The sequence below is a fragment of the Neomonachus schauinslandi genome, chromosome 8, assembly GCF_002201575.2.
Source record: "Neomonachus schauinslandi chromosome 8, ASM220157v2, whole genome shotgun sequence".
In the NCBI taxonomy this organism is placed as follows: Eukaryota; Metazoa; Chordata; class Mammalia; order Carnivora; family Phocidae; genus Neomonachus; species Neomonachus schauinslandi.
In genome coordinates this window covers 99,008,956-99,032,229 of record NC_058410.1, presented here as the reverse complement: position 1 = coordinate 99,032,229, position 23,274 = coordinate 99,008,956, and the positions used below count along the sequence as shown (strand labels likewise).

At 40.7% G+C, this 23,274-nt stretch overlaps 1 protein-coding gene across 1 annotated transcript in view; it reads right to left on the bottom strand.

Annotated features, from left to right (window-relative positions):
* The window catches only part of PKHD1 (PKHD1 ciliary IPT domain containing fibrocystin/polyductin), a 451,815-nt gene that overhangs the window by 254,156 nt on the left and 174,385 nt on the right, over nt 1-23,274 (bottom strand). The window contains exons 37-42 of the mRNA XM_021691934.1: nt 15,613-15,823; nt 15,070-15,227; nt 12,591-12,782; nt 9,486-9,611; nt 7,318-7,374; nt 6,843-6,973 (exon numbers count right to left, since the gene is read on the bottom strand). Coding sequence (XP_021547609.1) covers nt 6,843-6,973; nt 7,318-7,374; nt 9,486-9,611; nt 12,591-12,782; nt 15,070-15,227; nt 15,613-15,823 — 875 coding nt within the window. The remainder of the gene's footprint in view (nt 1-6,842; nt 6,974-7,317; nt 7,375-9,485; nt 9,612-12,590; nt 12,783-15,069; nt 15,228-15,612; nt 15,824-23,274) is intronic.

Sequence of the window (23,274 nt, the reverse complement as noted above, 5' to 3'; positions counted from 1 at the left end):
CACCAAAGGGAAAAATGGCATGTTCAGTTCAGAGGGCACAGAGAGACACATGGGTGAGGAATTGAGCCAATTCCCACTAGTCGGGAGGAAAAGACATGGAATTTTGAAGAGTATGTTTAAGAAGGTCTGAAACCCCAGCATCAAGGGATCGAGCATTATCAAGGCATAGACACAAAGTTAATGAGGACTGGCTACTGACAGGCTTTTTGAACAACAGAAGAAAAGATTGAGACCGCCTGCAATGTCTATTGAATGCTAATACAGAGTGAGGAATATGGATGTTAGGACAGGACACCAAAAAGGGTTAGAACTGAAGGAGAAAGTTCTGGCTACTCAGGGCAAAGCTCTCTCATATACTTTCACACGGCTCAAGGAGTTTTACTCCATTCTGAGTGAGGGAGAACTGACGGTAGAGACTCCAAACACTTATAGCTGTTCTCTATTCATCCTTAGGTTGAGTAAAATCATTTCAGCCCATAGCTTCAGTCATTCTAGACTAATACTTTCTTGACTTTAATTCCTAAATGAAAGGATTTTAAGCACTATTAAAGGTAGCTCTCTGAACCTGAGTAGACCACCGGCCGTCATTAGATAGCAGTGCTCCCCACAGAAGGGGATTTTAAAGAGACTTGTCCTGGGGCGCCTGGGTGGCTCAGTCGTTAAGCATCTGCCTTCAGCTCAGATCATGATCCCAGGGTCCTGGGATCGAGTCCCACGTGGGGCTCCCCGCTTGCCGCTCCCCCTGCTTGTGCTCTCTCCCTCTCTCTCTCTCTCTCTGTCAAATAAATAAATAAAATCTTTAAAAAAATAGACTTGTCCTCTCTGGGTGTGCTACGTGTTCCACTAGGAACACATATGTACGTGCATGTGCGTGTGTGCGCGCGCACACACACACACACACACACACAACCAAGCAAAGTCAGTATGGAGGAAAAACTGAAACAGGTTGTTTTAAAACCAGCAATATGCAACTTCTGCCTCATGTGAGAAGAGAATCGAATGCCCCAGTGCCCTGGTCCCTGGAGGTCTCCCGCCTCTGGGGAAGCGTCAGGAAGGGCCAGAGTTAACCGAGACTGGAAGCCTGGCCAGCAGGTAGCAGCAAGGACCTGATCGGGGAACCAGCACATGCTGACACAATCAAGGTACTGTTTCCTTAACTTTTAGCTTATTATCCACTGTGTGCCAGAAGGATCTCTCATCCTGGGTATTTGTAATTAGCCCACCATTCCTCATTTTTTAATCCATTCCAGAACATTTTCTTTCTTTCCTTTTCTCCTTACTTCATTATTTTGGATTCCGAGCATTTCTCCAATTTCCTGAGGCCATTTAAAATTCTAATCACATGTCTCACCTACCACACGGAACTCGGCACAAGTGACTTTTGGACATCATGTAATATGAATTGAATTACTATCAAAGACGCTTACAGGACTTCAGGAAACCTGGGCTATCACTAAGACTCCAATCATCTTGAGGTGGCATGGTCTAGAGCTGGAGCTGTCAATCAGAGATGATTTTTTTTTTCCGGAGAGCATCTGGAAAGCTCTAGAGAAATTCCCAGTTATCACAGCTGAAGGGGAGGGATGCTCCTGACCTTAAGTTGGTAGAGATCAGGAATGCTGCTCTACACAAGATAGCTTCTCACAGCAAAGAATTAGCACCTAAAATACTAATACTACCATGATTGAGAACCTCCGATCTAGACTGATGTTATGTGTTGTTGAAAGAAGCCAAGCCTGCTTTCCAGCAGCCCATCTCCAAATTTTGACAGAAAGACCACCTAAATATAAAAACATGGTTAATCACAGTAAGAATACTTTGACAGTCTTCACTAGGAAGGTATTTATATCGTTTAAAACATTTAAATCTGATATCAGGCATTCTCTCCCCAAAAGAACACTTACTAGCATCAAATCAGTTATCTCAATTTTTTCCTCATACTAGAAAACAGGAAATGCACTCATGATTCTCAGCTTTAGGAAGAATCACTGTTGCTAGGTTGGCAAATACAAGTGCCCAATATGTCTCTTCAGCCCTCATAGAAACACAAGGAAGTAACATGGCTATTGATTTTGTTATGATTAAACAACTGGAACCTTGCGCGGGGAAGTCCATGTGAAGTTCCACCTTCCACATAGCCTCCATGGAGTAGCTATGTCTCTAGCATGCATCTGAGCCATGGGAAAAGCCAGGAGTATAAAAGCACTGAGAGTTAGGGAATGGGGGTTTCTTAAACCCCTACCTTTTCTGCAAGTATATAAACAATGAGAAAGGTACATCTCACTGGGATATATACCTCTATATCATTACCAATGAAATGCTCCATCATTACCAAGACTCTACCAGGAGGGAAAAGATTGAAATATTTCAAGAATATACTCCATGAACTACATCTGTATTCATCACCTTGGCCAGACAGGTGCTCAGAGAGTACATATTCTGAGCAAATGAATAGATTTGTGGAATCATCTGCCCTAGTGTTATTAGCATTTATGGAACATCTGGGTGAACATACATAAATATAAATGCTTTCCAAGTGCATTTATAGCTGGGCAGGATATTGTAACTTTGGTCTTCTGTTGCTGGTAAGGTTCACTTTTCTTAGAAAAGAAGCACTTGAACAGTCAGATCACATTACTTCCCAGCCCTTTTTACTCTCCATTCCAATTGGGTATGCTACAAATGATTCATGAGGAAAAACCACATATTGATGCAGGCAGCCGGCGGCTTGTGGGGAAGGGTTTAAGGCAAGCAGGGAATTTTGTGTGGAAATCAATTCTTTGCGGAAGTCAATGTATTATGGACATTCAAGCAAGAGAAATTCCAGAGAGAAATTAACTGCCCAAGTAAGCCAGCTCCTTGAGGTGTGCATCTATAATCACTAGGGAAAAAAAAGTGAGTTAACCCTTCAGGCAGCTCTTAAATATACATTAGCTATTGAGTGGGGAGAGCTAGAGAACTGAAATTGGCCTTTAAACACAGAATTCCTTACAAAATTGATTCACAAACCAGAACAAATTCCCCTCAAATTAAATGGATGTTTCCAAAGGGCTTGTCTCCAGGGTTTTTCCACGGACTATCCTAAACAGGAGTCTGGTCATGGGAAATTTCCAGTGCCTACATAAACATGGGATACTCTAGAGCTCTGGAAGTGAAGAGTCCCTTGCTGTTTGAGGGCAAAGACTTTCCAGCCTGAGGTTGACATAGGTTATGTCTACTGAAAAGATGGAGCCATGGAGCCTCTCGACAGATAGCACGAAATCTCCATAAACAGAGTCACAGACTCAGATGCTGGAGGGTCGAGGGAAGACAGCCTGGAAATGGAATGCTCTAAACGCCGCAGGTGAGGCCCAGAAGAACCACCACCAATCTGTTTTTCAACAGCACGGCAAAGGCCTACTTAAGGAGTATTCGGAGGAACACCGTGAGTTCCTCAAACACTCAAACAGGAATAGCATTCTTGAATATCCTATCCCTAGCAAGAAGACACAAAGCACAGGTTTTGCCTCTCAGAGAAACCGTCCCTGGCTTGGCTCAGCTGCAGCCTGGGCCGGGAGGCAGACAGACCACTTATGCTTATGAAAGCTACAAAGGAATATCACACTTGAAATCCCCTTCTGCTGCGCAGGGTTGAAGATGAGTGAACTGTCGAGGCGGCTGACGAGAAGCCAGGGTGAATTCCACGCGGTGGCAGAGCATTTGGTCCTAGGCTCTGGGCCAGGACAGCTGGGAATACCATGTCACCATAAATCACTGCAGACACTTAGGGATCAACTCCTTCTTCCCTGCCTGCCTGCCAAGCTAGAGCCTGCATACTAGCGGAAGCGTTTAGGCTCTCACAAGCGGCTGCCCAGCCACTAGGATTAAGTCACCTTTTTCAGGTCCAAATAAGGGCTTTAGTTCAGTTCATAGTTTTGTCCCAATGTCAACGCCCTGGTTTTGATATTGCTATGGTGATGGTTGATATGGTATCACTGAGGGATATGGCAATGGTTATGGTGATGGTATCACGGGGAGGCACTGAGGGAAGGGCCCATAGGGACTCTTGGTTATGCTTTTGCAACTTCTTCTAAGTCTAAAATTATTTCAAAATTAAAAACTAAAGAAAACAAAAATGAAAAATCCCAGTAAATCACACAAATAGAGTGACTTTTAAAAAATATTTTGCCAGACTGCAAGAAAACTTCAGAACAAGGCAGGAGCAAAGGATACAAAAACCGAGCACACCCAAGACTTGACTGCCTTCCATTTAGGTGTAGTCTGACTCTGAACCACTCACATAGCAGGACATAGAAGCCACCCCCCAAAGAGTTCCTCGGAATACAGGAACGTCTCTCTCCTGAATACCAGAAATACCCTGGAAGAGGGCAGGTTTTTCTACCACATCCCCTCCCGTTCCACAAATCACACACACGTATCATTGTTATCATAGCTTCCTTATCATCCTTTTGGAACTAAGGCATATTTCTAAAATATATTTTTCAAAGTACTCTGTGTATTGCCCACATAGGGTACATTTAATAAACTTGAACTTAGTGTTTGCTCAATAACTGAAATGACCTTCATTGTCCCTCAGGGTCAAGAGAAGTTCATAAATTTTAGGTTTTGTCATATACACCAGTTATCACCTATGTCTTTAGTAGTGATACATTCTAAACAAAAGGATACAAAAGAGACAGCATAGCAGAACAACAGTGACATGCAGCTAAAAAAAACTAGAGTGCATTGTGCAATATTTAACCCTGAGAGTTAAGTCCCATGGGATTTAATTGCTGCCTCAGATAAACATCTTATTTTTCAGTCATCAAAATGATTGTAGGATCTTGGAATCTATTCTTTACTTTTCTCTTTCCTCCCTCCACTCTTTGATTATGGAATCATACTTTCATTCATTCATTCATTCACTCATTATATTCAATTAATTCTTACTGAGCAACTACTATGTTTCAGATACTGTGCTAGGGTCTAAAAGCCTAATAAGCTAATGAAAAGACAACTACAGAATTTTAAGATCATTGAAGATGAAAATGTCAGGAATACACCTAATGAATATGTTTAATGAATCGGTACTACCAGCTTAAACTAAAGCCTCATTCTCAAAACATATACGTTATATATTTTTTTCACTTTTGTAAAGTGGATATAAGAGGAAAAAGTAAATGAAATTGAAATAGAAAGCATCTAATGGGAAACAAACAGCTTGCTTTAGACTCAGTTTTGTCCTTGCTGACCTGGTACTATTCACAGGTCAGTCTGCAAAAGCTCAGGTCACCTGTCAGCTTTTTAGATGGCCCCCTGGTCCTCTGCACCTATAGTCAACTCAGTTACGCCAGTAGACAAGAGGCCAGGACCTGTGGCCACACTACAGTGGGCTATACCCAGTGAAGCAAAGTCAGATGGACAGTACCCCTGGCATTCAATGCAGGATTTAGATACATTCCAGCCTCAGGCAGGAAGATGAACTGGACAAGGCTGAGGACTTACTTTCCTCTGGATATTTCAGTGTAGTCAAGTTACACTGTCTGAGAAAGCATACAAAAACAGAGTTCTTTAGTCCCCAGAGCTGTGGGCATAACTGTGGAACAAGCCCCATCGTCACCAACACATTAAATGCCGCTCTTGTTGTTCTGGGTCTGGAGTTTGGTTTCCTTCAGTCTAAAGCAGTTCAGCTTCCTTTCCTCACTGGCATATTAGCTGCCCCTATTAGGCACCTAAAATGGTGTGTAAGTGCTGTGCTTGGAATAACCGTAATTAAGAGTCTGGAGGAAGGTTGAGGAGATAACCATGACTTTTATTAGGGGTTACTCAGCTGAAGGTAATTAAAAACAGATGATCAGAGAGAGAGACGTTCATTCTCTCAGTTCCTCAGAAATCTGACATAATTGCCATGATACAAGAAATGTTCAGACTAGTGTCCCAGAAGACTGAGGCCCTTAACCCTTTGGTAGATGATCCATAGGATAGACTCATTAAAAGCAGAAACTAAATGGCCTTCCCACTATTCTGATGTAACTCTTCAATCACAGATCTATGGTTAAACTGTACTCTAAAAAATTAACTTCTTAAGGTGTTCAGAGAGAAATTTACCAAGGAAAAGTAATGTTAAGTTGTACTAAATAATGTGATGAAAAAGGCCATCAGAATGTGCTTTATTTGTCCTAGAATCTGACATGATCTCATATACGTCATGACTTTGCTGACCCCTAGTACTTTTTTTTCTTTTTAAGATTTTATTTATCTATTTCAGAGAGAGAGAGAGAGAGAGAGCACACACAAGCATGAGAAGGGGGAGAGGGAGAGGGAGAAGCAGGCTCCCCACTGAGCAGGGAGCCCAGCGTGGGGCTCAGTCCCAGGACCCTGCGATCATGACCTGAGCCAAAGGCAGATGCTTAACCAACTGAGCCACCCAGGTGCCCTGACCCCTAGTTCTGAATACTCTTGAAGGGCAACAATATGACCATATTTATAGAGTAAGATAATGAAGACTTAATAAGTAATTATTATTGGAATTGAGACAAAAATCAGCAACCACAGCAGACAGCTCAGGAAGATGTTAGAGTTTGCATTAATCTCAAGGACCAGAAAATAACCAATATCTACTTTGTTTTGCTACAGGTAGCTAGATATTGCTTCAAAGAGTATTCATAGGAATTTCTGAGAGAACGATTATGTTTATTCTAAAGCACTTGTTTAGCATAAAATCATAAAGTTGTTTTTCAATACCAGTGTGCCACAAGTAAACATTTTATACCATCCCACAGCTGCTGCCCCTCCAAATAATTTTTGGAGTGAATTTGATGGCCTCTCAGCTCTGACCTTCTTAGTGGAGCTACAGATCTTACCTCTACAACGTTGGTGGGATTGCGGATATAGATACCAGATGGTGTCAACATTTCAGGACTGGAGAGTGCCTCGGTGCCAGAAACACTGATGATCACATTGTTTCTTATTATATTTCCCTGCTCTGACCAGTCTAATTTAAGAAAAGATAAATCAAACCCAGAGGAGCCACAAACATAATTAAAATTTACATACCTCGACAGTCTTGCTTCTACTAGTACACATTACAGCCTACATTATGCATACATAAATATATATTATTTAGAAAACATTTAGTATGTTCCACAAATTTAAGATACCTAACATTTTGCCATCAGATCTGTCCATAAAATACATGACAACTTAAGGGGAGTGTAACTCAATTTAAAACCAATTTCATGGAACACTACATCAAAAACTAATGATGTACGGTATGGTGATTAATCTAACATAAAATAAATAAATAAATAAATAAATAAAACCAATTTACATACTTACCCATTTTTTTTTCAGGAGTCGCTTCCCAAGAGATGTATTTTATGTCCGTGTCTGTACCTGAGAACAAAGGTTGTTACTTCATGCATTTCATGCCACCCAGGAAGATGAGAGATACGGCAACACTATTTCTTCTTCTGGGTGTGGCTTATTTTAAATTTGTTTGTGTGTTTTTAATTTATCAACCAGACAAAGAGATATAGATTATATGGGCTTTTTAGTTCTAGAGTATCCTAGTGAATCAGAAGTTCATTTTAAACAGAATAAAGAACAAAGAAACAGAGGTACTCTTTTACTTCTTAGGAAGAGTCTACGTGACTGTCTCTATAGTCAAATGCCACATATGCATGTGTCTGCTCCAGCCCCTTCCCTAGCTGTTCAAATTGGTCACCAACTATCTGCAGTGGTCTGGAATAGAAGAGAATAAAAGAGCATGGGCCCTGCTACAGAGACCGATTAGCCACGTATGGGGCATCAGTAAAGAACAGCCCCACAGACCCTTCTCCTTATTAGGTATTTCGGTATATGAGCTTCCCATGTCCTTTCATGAACTGGGTTTACAAACCCATTTTGCATGAAATGAGGTACTTTATAATGCACTAATAAACAAATATTCTAATTTCATCACCTGCAGCATAATAGATGTCAAGAGCTTCCAATTCAAAATAAGCACTAAAGGCTAAACTCCTCCTTCAGGTTTGTTTCCTTGCCTAGTTAATGTCTATTCCATATAACTGTTTTCAGCTAAATTAATATTGTTAGGGTACCTTCCTGAATTTCTGCTCCGGGTTTTGGCAAACTTTTCCCTTACACAGACAAAAGTAAGAATAAACAAAGTCAATCTCCACCTGTTAGTTTAACTGACCTGTAACTGTTCTTTTCCAAACAAAAGATTTTCCTGCACCTGATTGCCACGATTGTCCTTAGTTCTTTGTCTTCTAGAGCTGGAGTTTGTTTTAAAGCAAGTTTATATGATCCATATTTTCTCATTAAACAGTTTCCCTCTCAGGATTAGGACCTTTATAGCTTTTTTCCCAACAGATCGTTCTTAAACACATACATGTTCCCACTGATGGTATCACAGAATTAATTTAAATATGAAACACTATTTAACAAATATAGTCTGACTTTCATTGAAAACCTCTGATTTGCTTTTGTATTGCAATATATTCAAAGACCTTTTGTTCATTAATTCATTCATTTCTTTCAACAAATATACCTACAAAGGACTAGTTAATGTGCTAAATGCTAAGGAAACAATGTTCACATTAAATCTGGTGGTACAAACAGACATTAATCAGATGATCAGAAACATGATATGTAATTTTAAATCAATAAATGATGACTGGTGTCCGAGGAGCTTAAACAGAGGGACTTGATTTGGGGGTGTGGGGGAGAGAACTTTTCAGGAGGAGAGCGAGCAGTATGAGTAGAGGGAAAGAGTTTGTGCAAAAGCCTTGAGGGGAAAAAAATGTGGCCTTTTGAAAGAATTAAAACAGTTCAGTGTAGCTAGATTACAAAGGAATAGAAAAAGAGCAACACAAGTTCACAAACGTTAATAGAGACAAAATCACTGAGGGAGACTTCTAAGCCAGGTTAAGGATTTAGGATTGTATTCTAATAGCAATAAGAAATTCTTAAAGAGTTTTAAGGATGGGAGTGATATGATGCAATCTGTGTTTTTTAGGGATAATTCTGGGTTCTGCAAGGGGAATGAACTTTAGGAGAAAAAAGTGGATACAAGTGACCAAGCAGAAGATTCTGAAACATGAGCATCTTTAGCAAACCACAGGAGAAACTAAGAACAGAATTCAGAATTTTTAACTTCCTGTCCAACATCAAGGCTTAACACTTCATGAGACTGTACAGAGATTTATTTATGTGACTTTAAATTATGGTGAAAATTGCTGACAGTAAATTTGAAAACCTCCCATTTCATATTTATTAACCTGAATTGAAATGTCACCTTTAAAAGATCAGTTTCTCTTGATACAGTTGAGGAAGCTAATTAGTGTTGGGTAAATTTAAATTCAGAATTTTAAACTATGGCCTATTTCCAATGATCAGGCTAAAGTTTTTACAGATTGGGAATTCAAATTTTGGGAAAATTCCTCTTGAAAAACTCTTTGTCCTACTCAAGAGTGCCGAAATGAAACAAATTCATCACTTACCTACCAGCAGTGCATGGCCTAAAATATTGTAGAATACATTACTGTCCACCTTCAGGCCCAAGGTCCTTGACATGCTAAGGCCTCTACTGAAGGAGCTCCACACTGTGCAACCCTGTACATAGGAATCTGAAGAGGAAAGAGTAAGTCAAACATTTGAAGTGAATCTTGAAGGTTCCTTAGATTCTGTTGATCATTTCCAAAGCAAACTGTAATATAACTGAGAACATTCCCCCTACAATAATGAAACTCAGGAAATGAGGAGTTGGAAAGAAAAATCAAATCAAGAAAATGGGCAACCCAGGCCAAGGCACCTCAAAGATACCAAGGATAAGCAAGGTGGAATCCAAGAGTCAGGTGCTAGAAAGAAAACCATCTGAGAAAGAGACAGTATGGCCAAACCACCAAAGAATTCTTGGCTGTCAGGATTTCCAATTGGCCACCATCTTTGCTATCCTCATCACAATATGGCAGACAGTGGCTAAAGAGAAGTCAAGGACAATGTGAAGAGTACTCTTGAAGGACCAAACCATGAACTTTGAAAATCACATCTTCCATGTGGAGATACAGTCATTATTTCTTCAGGCTGTGACATTTTTTTTTTTAACTTGCCAGGCAATTATATCCTTGGCCCAAGACAGACAGAGATTCTTATTCAAAATGTAAGTAAAGCCAGAGGTTGACCTGAGGATCATGACTTTCACATTTGAACGTGGTAGGTTGATGAAAGTGAAAGGCAAGTACCTCTACTATGCTAAAAGAAATTGACATTTAGGAAAATCATTACCCTGGCTCCATGGGCATATTTTATACCCCCCCCCATGAAGTTATATCAACTGGATCAGTCAATAAATAAATATTTACTGAGTATCAACTATATATTTCAGGAATTGGACAAACAAAACTAAGTAAATTCTGCCCTTGTGTATCTTCATTCTGGTGTAGGAAACCTACATTAAAATAATAATGGATAATTAAATGATAAATCCTGATAAAGGAGTTTTATATTATTTCCAGGTAATTATTTTATAATTAAAATAGGAGTTTTATATTATTTCCAGGTGAGAGATATTATATAAATATCAAATGTTTGAAGTACTGAAAAAATTACTTTGGTTTATGGAATAATTTGACTTTTAAATTGGAGCTATCCAGAAAATTCTCAACGACAATGTCACTATAGACACTGAGCCTCCACATTCTCCTAGATCCCAGCTCCTCTGGTACCAGATACCCTCACATTACTCACCAATAAGTTAACCCATCCATACCCACCTTTGTAGGAAACACTGCCTGCTGCAGACTTATCCTGACTCCAGATCTCTACATACACTCATTCAGTATAGGCTTGCGCATCTGAACAATCAATAAGCACTAATGTGTTTTTGGAGCTATTATGGGCAGAATTCAGGGATTTACCTGTAAAAGTAGCAGAGATGCCAGCACCTTCTAACTCTAGTGCCTAGGCGCAATTGGCCACACAGGGTACAAGAGCCTTCAGGGCATGAAACAATAAGAGATTCTTTGGCAAGCATGCCAGAAGCTTCTAACCCCTCCCAGGAAAGACAATTGCATTTTAACAGAGACCTACAGGGGATAATATATGAATTCAGTGCTTTTCAAACTTTTTAAAGCACTGAATCCTTTCCAACTAAAACTAAATTTAAAAAAAATAGATAAAAGTGTAGCTATTCTGAAGCAGGTTGGCGGAGGCAGATAGACTTTTGAGCAAGGAAGGATTTGATTACATTTAATCAGTATAACTCATATGTGACTTCTACCCTGACTGATACTGGAGCTTGTCCCACATCAAACTTTATGCGGCACTCTAAGCACCAGGAGACCAAAGAACCAGGGAGTATGGTACAAAGATACTGATCATCCCAATGTGCTAGGGAAGGAGCCATGTTAGGAAACATCTCCCTAAATGAGAGATATTATATAAATCTCAAATGTTTGAAGTACTGAAAAAATTACTTTAACTTGCCAGGCAATTATAATGAATGTCAAAATAAATAATGTGGAGATCTGGAAAATTAGGATAGACATCCTTGGTGTGTGGATTATTGGAGGTGAGAAAAAAAAATGCTGCAGGTGCCAGGATTCTGTCCTCAAGGATCTCAAGAATTACTTTGTCATTGCCTGCTGAAATTCTACCATCTCTCTAGACCCGCTTGAACCACCAAGTATGTCCTGATACTTCCTGTCAGACATCACCCCCAGAGCACCAGCCCTTTTCAGGAAGGCAAAGCTTGAATGTGTGGGTGTTGGAGAAGCTGGGGGTGGGGAGGATGATTCAGAAAAGGAGCTGCTGTCCTCATTACTTAGCATCTCTGGTTCTCTGCATGTCCGCATCCGGTATTGGGTTTTTGCCCTGGATGTTCCTACGTCTCTCCAACTTCAGTTTTAGAACCTTTATTTACATCTGGTCATATTCTTCTTTTCTGGTTCTGATCTTGTTTTTCACCTAGTTGTTCTCACCTGCATTTGATGTTTCCTGCTCCCTTCCTATATCTTTAGCTCTGGCCAAGATCTGCACACTCTGCCTGCTCAATGTGCCCAGAAGAAGTACCTGGTTCTCAGCCCATTCTCCCCTATTTTCCCAGGTAGAAGACTCCTCTGAGTTAGGACAACTTCATATGGAAATGCTTTCTGCTGTGCTGGGCTCTCATAGCACTGATTATTTATACTATTCAATATCCATTTACCTGCAATCACAAAGGTAGTAAATGACAGAAGCAGGATTCAAAACACAGATTTGTGTGGCTCACTCCATGTCTGTTGTACCTATAAGCGATGTTTCCCACAGTGTATTCCTTAGACTACTTGTTCCAGAATCACAAGGCTTGCTTTTAAAAATTCAGATTGCTAGGCCTACCTTAGACCAGAATTTGTCAGGGCAGAGTCTATAACCCTAAATTTTAGTGAGTGCCCCAAATAATTTTTGTTAGGCATACTAAAATTGGAGAACCACAGATCTAGAATATAAATTATCTACCTTTGAAGCCCCCATGTCCCCATCTGATACCTATCATGACCCTTGCATGTACAACCTTGAACATGGAAGAAGAGAGAAAAATGAGAAGTCATAGGCCTGGGCCTGCTTACCTCTCATAGCTCCCACCAGAGTCAGGGAGCTCAGATGCTTACGGAAGGCTTGCCCCAACACCCGAAACTGCACTCCCTTCAACTGGACCTGGCTGGGCTCCTCTGGGAAAGACTGAACAATGACTCTGGCCCCCAGATCCCTGGATCCCAACATCTTCTCACTCTTGGAATATAAACAGTCCTGCAAATCCCCTGAAACACAGAATGAAGCCGGGGGGTCCTGAAGCAGGTGCAACGTGCTTCTAGACAAATCATCTGGTATGAAATTTACTGTCAGCACAAGAGACAAACCATTATTGTTTGTTTCATTTAATAATCTTATTTCCCTTTTACTTTGATTCTCCTCTTTGGATTATTAATTAAAACATCTGATAACTAGGACATGATGTTGCCTTCACTCTATTATTTCCAGAAGCCCCCAAATCAATCACCTTAATTACTGTCACAAAGAGGCTGACTATAACCCACAAAACCAACCTAAATAGATGCTTATTTCAATCCAAAAGATCCCCTGGAGGGAGTGTGCAATAAAATGACCTTCTCGTGGTTGATAATTGTAGGGAAGAAATGTGAGCGCTGAATGTAATCACAGCTCTTTTTAGTCTTAAGCTGTCCAGTGGAGTTTCCCCCCTTTATTTTGCTGCTTTGTAGTTTGGGGACATAGCAATAAAGCCACTGCAGAAATGGCAAAGGGCTCCAGAGAAGCAGCTGAGCAGCATCCTCACCACCCCCACCCCCAACGCCTCCTTCCCAGCCAGTTCCCTAGTGAGGACAACAAACTGCACAACTCTAATACACTCAGCTACCATTGCATCAAAGTGTTGTGACCTCAGGATCCAGGACACTTTCTGTGGACACATGGCATTTGGTGGTGTGAACTAACCTCAGAATGGATAAGAACTTATCTTCTGAATTAGTTCTTTATTATCCATGTTAATAAATCAAAATGCCACAAATACAAAATGATGTATCATTCCACAGTGAATAAGTCACAGTAAATTTGCTAACACCCAGGAATAAATATATAAGTGGTAAATAAAGAGGTGTTTCACATTTGTATGCTTTATCACAATTTTTATTATTTCTGCCAGTGATCCATAATATTTTGAGTGGCCAGGCCTCATATTATTTATTTGGCTACCTCATTTCCACACTTTAGCCCCATACAAAGAAAGGGCGAGCGATATGTTATTTTTTTAAGGAATGTCTATTTTGATTTATTTTGAGAATTTTGTAATAACATTTAAGAGTTGTAATGAAATCAGGGATTTTTCCATTAGGAGCCAACAGATTTGCAATGGCCCAGACCTAGAAGCATGGGCTCCCTAGCAGCACAATCAGATGCAGCATTTTAGACAATATGATCTGAGAATACCTGTATGAGAACTACCGAGATAGTTTGAATACAGTGCGGTTCCCATTTCAGCAAAATTGTTAAATTTGGCAATCATTGGATTCTAACCCACAGTATCCAAACCTTTTTCAGAATGACATGTTTGTGAGCTAAGTGACTGGGTGGTGGAGGGTAGAATCAAGGTCCCTCTCACCCAACCACATCCCAACATGACACCCACATGCATCTATATGTAGACATGACTCAAACCTTTAACTCCAGCCATGACATTTCTGCCAGGCTCCAGACACTCCCAGGCACCTCTACGCAGGTCCTGGCTTGGCATCTATCCCGACATGTACAAAATTAAAATCATGATCTGTAGCCTCCCACTCCAAAAGCTGTTCTTCTTGCCATCTCACTAAATAGCCTCATCATCCATCCAGAGCTCATGCCTGCGAGTCATCCTTGACACCCACACCATCCTAAACCAAAGTTGACAAATGATATCTTCACAACATGTGAAAGCCTCATAATCTACAGCCTGGGAAACTAAAACATAACCTACTAAACTAACCATCCCTGAAATAGATGTTTAATAGGCACATCAGTGTGATTCAGTGCCTGTTATTCTTCTAGAAGATAAATTGACTTTTTCAACCACTTACTTAAAGTATGTGGTAGTTCACTCAGAAAACAAACTCTAAAAGTAGGGGTGAGGTGGGGGGGGGCACAAGAGCCCCATCAGTCTAATCAGTAAGAATGTTCTGCCTGGGTCTATGACTCTGGCATTAAATTGTTTTCCTGAGAATTTTAGAAGGGGCCTGGAATCAGAGTTAAGACTTCCTTATAAATTTCCTTGGAAATTTAATCTGACGCTCCGGATTTAATTATTTAACAGGATTTTTTTTTTCCCCAGAGAAATAATTTCACAGGTGGAAACTTGTTTACCTCGTTTACAAGGTCGTGGAAGGCAAGAGACGAAATGACAATTTATCAAGGGCATTCTGAAAACTAAAGAATATTACAGACATGCAAAGGTTAAGGGTTTATTCCATTTTGAAGGAAGTCGACATTACTACATATTGTTTGACAGGAAGAACATTCTTTTTCGCTCATTGACTTCCCAGCAAAATACTTCTCTACCTTCTGAAGCACAGGCCTCCTGGCATGAAGCAAGGTGCTTCATCCTCTCGGCAGTGAGATTTCCTTGTATGGTGACACTCCTGCTAAGCAGCACTACCATGACTTTTAAAACATGGCGTTCTCCAGCCACCCAATTGTCTGTGAAGTTGTGAGAATATCTGAAGAAAAAACACATGGAAAACACTCATCTGAAGATATTACTCCAAATCTGACTAAAATAGTAAGCCACTAGATTAGCATAATTCTCCTTTGGGAGTCTGTGTCTTTACAAACTCAGGTACAGAAGAGTTGAACTATGGGCACAAGTGTGTGATAATTAGGTGCACTGCACCATAAGACGGAAGTTCTAGAGTCTTACAGGAAAAACTTATTCAAGAAGTCTGAATCTTTCAAACATTTTGTGCTTTGTAATTTTCTCATCAACACATCTAGCACTACTTAATGTCAAAAGACATCATGGAAAGACAAGCAAGTGTCCAGACGCCAACACAGTTAAGACCTCATCTGCTTCCGTCGAAACAGAGCCAAGCTGACATTCAGTACCTCAAGGGTGACCTCAGATGGAGGTCTGTATTGTGCACAGCTTCCACAGTGACAAGCTCTTCCATGGGTTTGGCACCTTCAACACCTATTCCGCCAATGATGACAACTTCATCCCCAGGGCGCCAGTCCACGGCATCCTCCAGAGCCAACACCGTGTCCCGGGCTGAGGCAGCTGCTCGAAGATGGGTGACAGTTACTTCTGGGAGCAAACCTAAAGCCGAGTGAGGAAAGCTTGCCTTTAGACATTTTAATAGTTAACATGAGTTTGATGTTATTCAGCCAAAGAATCCTGTGAAGGAAGAGTCTGGGAAAGCAAGCTTCAGGCTTGATGAGCAGTGCTTTTACTTTTTTTTTTGGATATTACTTTTCTCATCTGTGACATGTTGCAATAAAAAATAATGCAGGATTGAACATGGCAGGTGGTGAAAAATACAGGAATTGGAGGCAGACTCAACTGACAATCGAATCAGTTTTGCCATGTTCTAACCAAGGGTAATATACTCAAGGATGGGCTCCGGTTTCCTTCCCCACAGAGTGGTAAGAGGATTAAATGAGAAAACTATGAAACATCTAGGTTGGACCTTGCACATAATAGATCTAAAACATATTTTAGTCTTTTCCTTCCTGGCATCACACTGTTTTGAGAATGAAATTTTACCACCTCTTTCTTATGCCAAATAAAAACAAGTGGCTATGAGAGTCTCCGATATAAAAGTTCGTAACAAATCTCTAACCTGAAGACTTCAGCTCAGTTTACAGATAGGGTTAGTAGAATACAGAATCAAAATTACCTTGGATTGGTTGTCCTAAGCCTTGATGTATTAAATGATCCCTTCAAACTCTAAAGTGTGTGTGTCCAAGATGGCTTTGCTAAGCAAAGTTGAAGACAGGGAAACTTGAGACTCTATAGAGATCTTGGTTTGTATCAGGGTCCAGCTCATCCATCTGATCCTCCCCATGCCAGGATGCTACTCCTTAACTATCAAAGATTCAAGAAGGTAGTCTGTCTCCCAGTCTACTCTGGCCTTTCCCAACAAGGGTCAAGGCAAAGACTTTTTTCAAGCCATTATCTGAAGCAATACTTCAGAAAACACATGGCTTACTCCCAACTCCTTCTTCTTTCCTCAGTACATTTCCTTCCTCCTTTGCAATAGATCATAATTTACCTTTAGCCCACAGCAACTTACTGTCCTCCCTTGTTGCACTAAAGTAAAGTAATAATACTTGAATCTCCAACTACAGAGGTAGCCGGCAATAAATCATTTTCAAATTATTTTAAACTTCCCTCTTTATTTATGTGTCTGTGTGTGCATGGGCACTTGTACCAATAATGTTGTTCTAGGCTCAGAAAGGTCCCTAGGTTAATGTTGTAATTTCTGAAGTTTACTTGGGCAATAATTTTATCTTGAAATAATTTACAGAGTTCAAAATTTCTAATTATAGGGCAGGCAGAAATTAAGACATAAATCATCCCAAAAGAAAATAATTTTAATTTTATTCCTTGTTTGTATGTTTTAACCTTTGGGAAAATAAAATAAAATAAAGTCTCTTTATATGTATATGCATACATATGCAAATTTCTGTGATCCGTTCTTGAATGTCTATACGGAAAATTTTCTACCAAGCATAGAAAATGTTTATCAAAGACAAAAATGCTCTTAAACTCTGTGATCAATTGTGCACAATACTAAATCAATATGCAAAAAACCCCTACTCTGCACCTACCAACATGCAAGCTTCATGTAGCAGAACCAAGAGTAGGGACAAAAAGGTATTTCTCAACTAATCATTCTTATAATAGTCAAGTCAGAATGAATGAAAAAAAATCACAGAATCTTTGAAGTGCATTTTTAACTATTAACATAAATGTATGTCCTTTCAATTGTTGACAGAGCTTTTAGAAAGCAGTAAAATCATCTCATAACTTATGCACTCTCATGGCAAAATAATACCTGTCTATGTGTATGACCAAAGCATCAAGCTTGGATGTTTCATCAGTGCCTGCGTCGTATTCCCAGCTACATGGTGGATATTGACATTTGGATGAGCTACTGTTATCTCAAACTCACAAATGTCAAAATAAGTATAATATCACCTGAGCTAGACCCTCTGCAAACACCTTTTTCTCTTCTGACCATTCTGCCTTATTCTTTTTTTTTAAACTTTGCTAAGTTATTTTAGTTACATTCTTTTTTGTTTATAACCTGCAGTATCTGCCTACAATACTCAGTAACAAAGCCCCAAATTCCCTTCCTGACTTTCAAGACTCTCCATAACCTGACTCTACTTGATGGTCTTTGACTCTCTAATAAACTCTCTATTCCAGGAAGCCCAGTCTGTTTACCTCTTCTCATTTGACAAGATCATTCCTTCCTCTATCCCTTCACCCATTTTACCCCTTCCACCTGTGTGCCTTGCCTGCCTTCCCTCATCTATTCTTCCAAAATGCAGCTCAAGCCCCACTTCTTCCATTGGATTTCAGGGAGCACTTCAGCCCATGGCTAATGTCCGCTTCCTCCTATAGACCTTGTAGTGATGTGGAGCTTGTACTTGAGCAAAAGATCTGTTTATATCTGGGATTTGGGCATGCCCAGGTTTGCGGCTAGACTGTGGGCCATTTGTTTGAGTTGCTTTGCGTGGGAGGAGAAGCTTACACAAAGGAGCAGAGAGAAAAATAGAGGATGACAGGGTCTGTCTCAGATATAGGCCCTTTTTCCTGAGCCCCCGGGTCCACGACTGAACCTGAGAAAAGGACCTGAAGGAACTCTCCAGATGGCTTTTGCACCTGAAGCTCCTCTGCCTGGAACTCTAGCACTAACTCCCTCTGCCTCAGTCTTCAGAATGATGTTCATTTTGGTTCCTCGGAGAAGCCTCCAAGACCTCCCAAATGGGCCCAACCTTGTGTTATGATCTGTCCCATCACCATGTTCTTCTCCTTTCTAGCACTCAACACACTGCAATTTGATCTCTTACTGTAATTCTGTCTCCCCTACTGCACAAGACAGTAGGAACTATACCTACATTTGCTCACCATCACAGCACCAAAGCCTATCATGGTGTTTAGCATATAATGGGTGTTCAATAGATGTGTACTGAATGAGGAAAATCATGACTGAGACATGGAGAAATAAGCACTCCAATGTTCTGGTGTCCAGGTGATCAGGTGGAACCCCAAGTGGCCAAGAGAGGTGGTCACCACACTTCATCATGGGACACAATACTCCCACATGGCAGGGTTTGACCAACTGGGTAGCAGTGAAAGCTACCCTTAGCACCCACGCTTTCAGTACTCTCATGGCAGCTACTAGCAGCAGGGACAGCACCTTCCTGAATGGAGGACAATGACCAAGAAAGCCCAAAGAGGAGGTAAAGTGGATGAAAAAAGCCTCACGGTGACAGCAACAAACAGATTAGTTGATGAACTCACATGACATTTGTCATGATGACACCTAACACAAGCAGGCAGGAATGCTGAAAAACACTGGAGATTCTGTGAGAGTTGGGGGGGAGGGGGAGGGAAATACATTTTTTGTTGTCACTGCTGAAATACACACAGGCTGAGAAGGCTCGGAGGGGAGAGGGAGTGGCGGCCGTGCTGAGGAGACAAGCTATGTAACCTATAGTCAGTACCATATATTTCAGTATTAAATTATTCCGTAATTATCACAGTGCCTATGTCTTATCTCCCACCTCAACATTTACTACCTGAATGCACGGCCACTGCTTTATATGTTTCCTTTATATATGTCACAATTCCTAACCCAGTCCTGGGCTCACAATTAGCATTCAGCTCATAAGGATTTAAATTAACTATTTTGAATCCTGCCTTCTGGATATTCACTTACAAAATCCCATCAGATATATGCCTAGGAACGTCTGGGTGGCTCAGTCAGTTAAGTATCTGCCTTGGGCTCAGGTCATGATCCCAGGGTCCTGGGATCAAGTCCCGCATCCGGCTCCCTGCTCAGCGGGGAGCCTGCTTCTCCCTCTGCCTGCCGCCCCCTTGCTTGTGCTCTCTCTATCTCTCTAACAAATAAATAAAAAAATCTTTAAAATAAAGATATATGCCTAAGTAAGTATATAATATCCAATATGCTTAAAAGCAGAACAAACAATGCAAACATTTATTAAGAACTTAGAATAAACCCAACCTAGGCTAAGTCATTTCACTTGAAGTAAGAACTGTTTGTTTTTTCTTGTTGTTTTTCTTTTGACAGATTAAACAGATTAGGAAACTGAAATGCTTCAGGGACAAGATTTGACAGTCATGAGACGTCAGCACTGAGTTTTGAAACCAGGGCTTCTGAGTCCAGAATCAAAGAACTGGACACATAATCAAATTGCTGGCCTCTGGAACTAACTCTAAATTAACTGTACCCAGATAGCTTTGATACTCAAAAAATTATTTTCCTTACTTCATAAATGTTATTTAAGTGCCTCACAAGGCAAACCAGCCAGCTTCTGTGATGAAGAAAGCATTGCCCGCATTGTAAACATGAGTCATTTCACTTCAAGAACTCTTAGAAAACCCAAGTTGGGCACCTCTCTTCCTTTCTCTACCACAAATCAAAAAACATAAAAATACAGCTCAATAAAATACAGCTTAAAAGCTCAATAATTTATGAAAATGTTCAAATGAAAAGGGTTAAGCTCTTAATGTGTAATTTAATACAATGTTTAACCACTTTGGGCTTTCAACATTGACCTGTTAACCAACAAACTATTCATTTACTCCCACTAATGACTTCGACTCATAATTGTATTTCCTACAAATTATTGTCCAAGCATTTCGGTGCCATTCATCCGTAATTGCACAGTCCCAGAGAACCATCTTACCAAATGGGCATGGAGAGAAAGAAAATAATCTTTGGGGGTTAACACACTTTAAAATCACGAATTACCCTCTGTTTATTTTGTAGGACTTCAATCTTTATTCCAAGTGAGTAACTGCCAAGACCTTCCCAAATCCCTGGGGGTGGGGAGGTAGTGAAGGATGAGGAGAGGAAGGAGAGGGAGAGAGAGTGAGGGGAGGGGAGAAAGGAAAGGAAGAATCATTTCATTAAAATAATATTCACATCAGAATAGAAAGATAAAGGAACTCACAAAAGAACCAGAAATATTTTTCTGAAATACATGCAAATGATTTCCCCCTATTTCTGCATGCAACTTCACATTATGTATAGCAAAACGATGAATGCTGCCTTGTGTGTGTGTGTGTGTGTGTGTAGATGAATATTTCTCATGCCCTGGAAAGACAGACATGAAGAAAACAGAGTCCCTGTCTGCCAGAGTCCATGACCAGTACCGGAAATGGACAAAAATCACAGAGGTACAGTGTTAAGTGTTAAGACAGAGGGACATCCGGGGTCTACTGCTGTACAAACATGGAGCACCAAGCTCACACAAAAGGAGGAGTTGTTTCTGGGATTGCTTCCCAGAAGAGGTGATGACTGATCTGGGTCTTTAAGAATAAGTCCTAGTGGGCCAGATGACAAACCAGGCAGGGCACTCCAGGCAAAGGCAATGATATATACAATGGTGTGGGCCAACGTGACACATTCGAATAGCTGCTATATGCAGCATGGGCAGAATGCACATACACAGAAGGGGGCTTGCTGATAGAGTGAGAGTATACCCGGGAAGGCGAGCAAGACCCACTCAGAAAGGGACTCCCAGGCCCTCCCAAAGAACTAAGAGTTTATCCCAAAAGTAGCCACCAAAGGAATACTTGAGATGGTAACAACGAAATCACACTTTTGTGAGACCAGTGATATTTTAAGACCATGAGTATACAAATCAAATTGAGGAGAGAGAATCCTTAGTGAGAAAATGTACTCACTGCATATTTGGGAGAATGAGAAAAAACCTGAGTCAAGTCCTAAGATGAGCAAGAGCCAGCCAGGGCGCAAGAGGGAGCTCTATGTGTTCCAGGAACAAAATGGAGATAGGAGGTTCGGGAGAAGACAAATGAGATGGCACAGTGTGACTGGGCAAGATGGTGCAGGACCTTGTTGGAGTGTTTTCAAGAACTTAAATCTAACTTAAAATAATTCCGTGATCAAATTTCTGTTTTTACAGGTCACTCTGGCTGTTGAGTGAAGGGAAGGGAAGGGAAGGGAAAGTAAGAAGTCTATGTAGCAGGCTGCTGCAGTAAATGGAGAAGGATGAGTGCAGTGGTTCAGGCAAGAAGTTCAGGAAGTTTGACTAAGGGTTAGGCAATGCATCTGGAGACTATAAAAATTTGAGATCTCTTTTGGAGAACCAAGAGGACTGGATGATTGGATCTAGAGGTAAAGGAGAAGATGCCAATAATACCTCATAGCCCCATAGCAGAAGCAAGTTGGTAGATAAACAGGGGCATCTGGAGAAGAAAATGAAGAGTCCATTGAATAAACATTCATTGAGCACCTACTATGCTATGTCCCATGTGCTCTTCTAGCCACTGGGAATATAGTAGTGAGCAAAACAGTCAAAAATCCCTGCCCTCATGTAGTTTATATTCTAGTGGCATTCGCTTTTAGACATACCACACTTTAGATGACCATTTTAGGCAGGTTACATTTTAGATATTAAAGAGAATATCCAAGTGAAAAGTCTGGAGCTCAGAAGAGATGTCTGAGGTTAGATAAATAAATATATAAACAGATGTTAATCCATGGAAATTAGTGAGATTGCTTGGGAGAAAGTATATAGTTATAAATGAAGACTATCCAAGCCTGAGCCCATGGGAACATTGTCATTCTAAAATTGAGTAGATGAGGAGAAACCTAAAAGGAGCAGTAGAAGGAAGAAAACCAAAAGATGAAGATAACACACTTGCCAATAACTAAACAAAACAATGCAGAAACTCATTCCTCCCCATCTCCTTACTCTGTTATTATTTTTAGGGTCTGGGCACCCCTCCCAGTGTCTCTTGTCCTTGAGTCCTATTCCCCACTGTTCATTTCATCTCTCTTCCTGCAGAGTAGCAGGATATGAGCTTTGAGGGGAAAGAGATGAAGAGAAAACCCGGCCCTTCTACCATTTCTCATTTCTCCCTTCTTCCTGCTAGCTCCTGGCCCAAATTCTCTAGTCATATAATATCTCCAACAACAGGAGGAGGTGATGAGTAACCAGAGAAACTGGGGGAAGGCTGACTATGACTTATGATTCCACCTTGCATCTGAACTGGTTCTCTCTACTCCCAGAAACCACACTGTGCCAGAAGTCTGCTTCTGGGCCACAGAAGCCACTCTGAGGGCAGAGGGACTGAGAGCACCCTCTGTTACTAGTACTCAATAAGAAAAGAATTAAGATAGTAGAGCCCCAATGGACAGAGATGTGTCCCCAGTATCCCACAGTGGAAATGGACTTACTTTCCCACACAATTAGTCTTATACTCAGTGGTCAACTGCTATACTCCCACTAGCATTAGACAGCAAGGAGATTTCGGTGAAATTGGCCTTTGAGAGCTCACCTGGATCCTTAACCACAAGGTTATCCTCATTTCTTTGAGAAAAATGCATCCTAAGTTCCAGACAACCATCTCACAAAGAGAACTCTTTCAACTCAAACGATTTGTGAATTGGAGGCGATCCAATTTACTGTGCTTCAGAAGAAGAGACTGTGACATTAGCATTAATAGAAGATTATCTAGCAGACCAAAGAGATGGAATGGGGCAT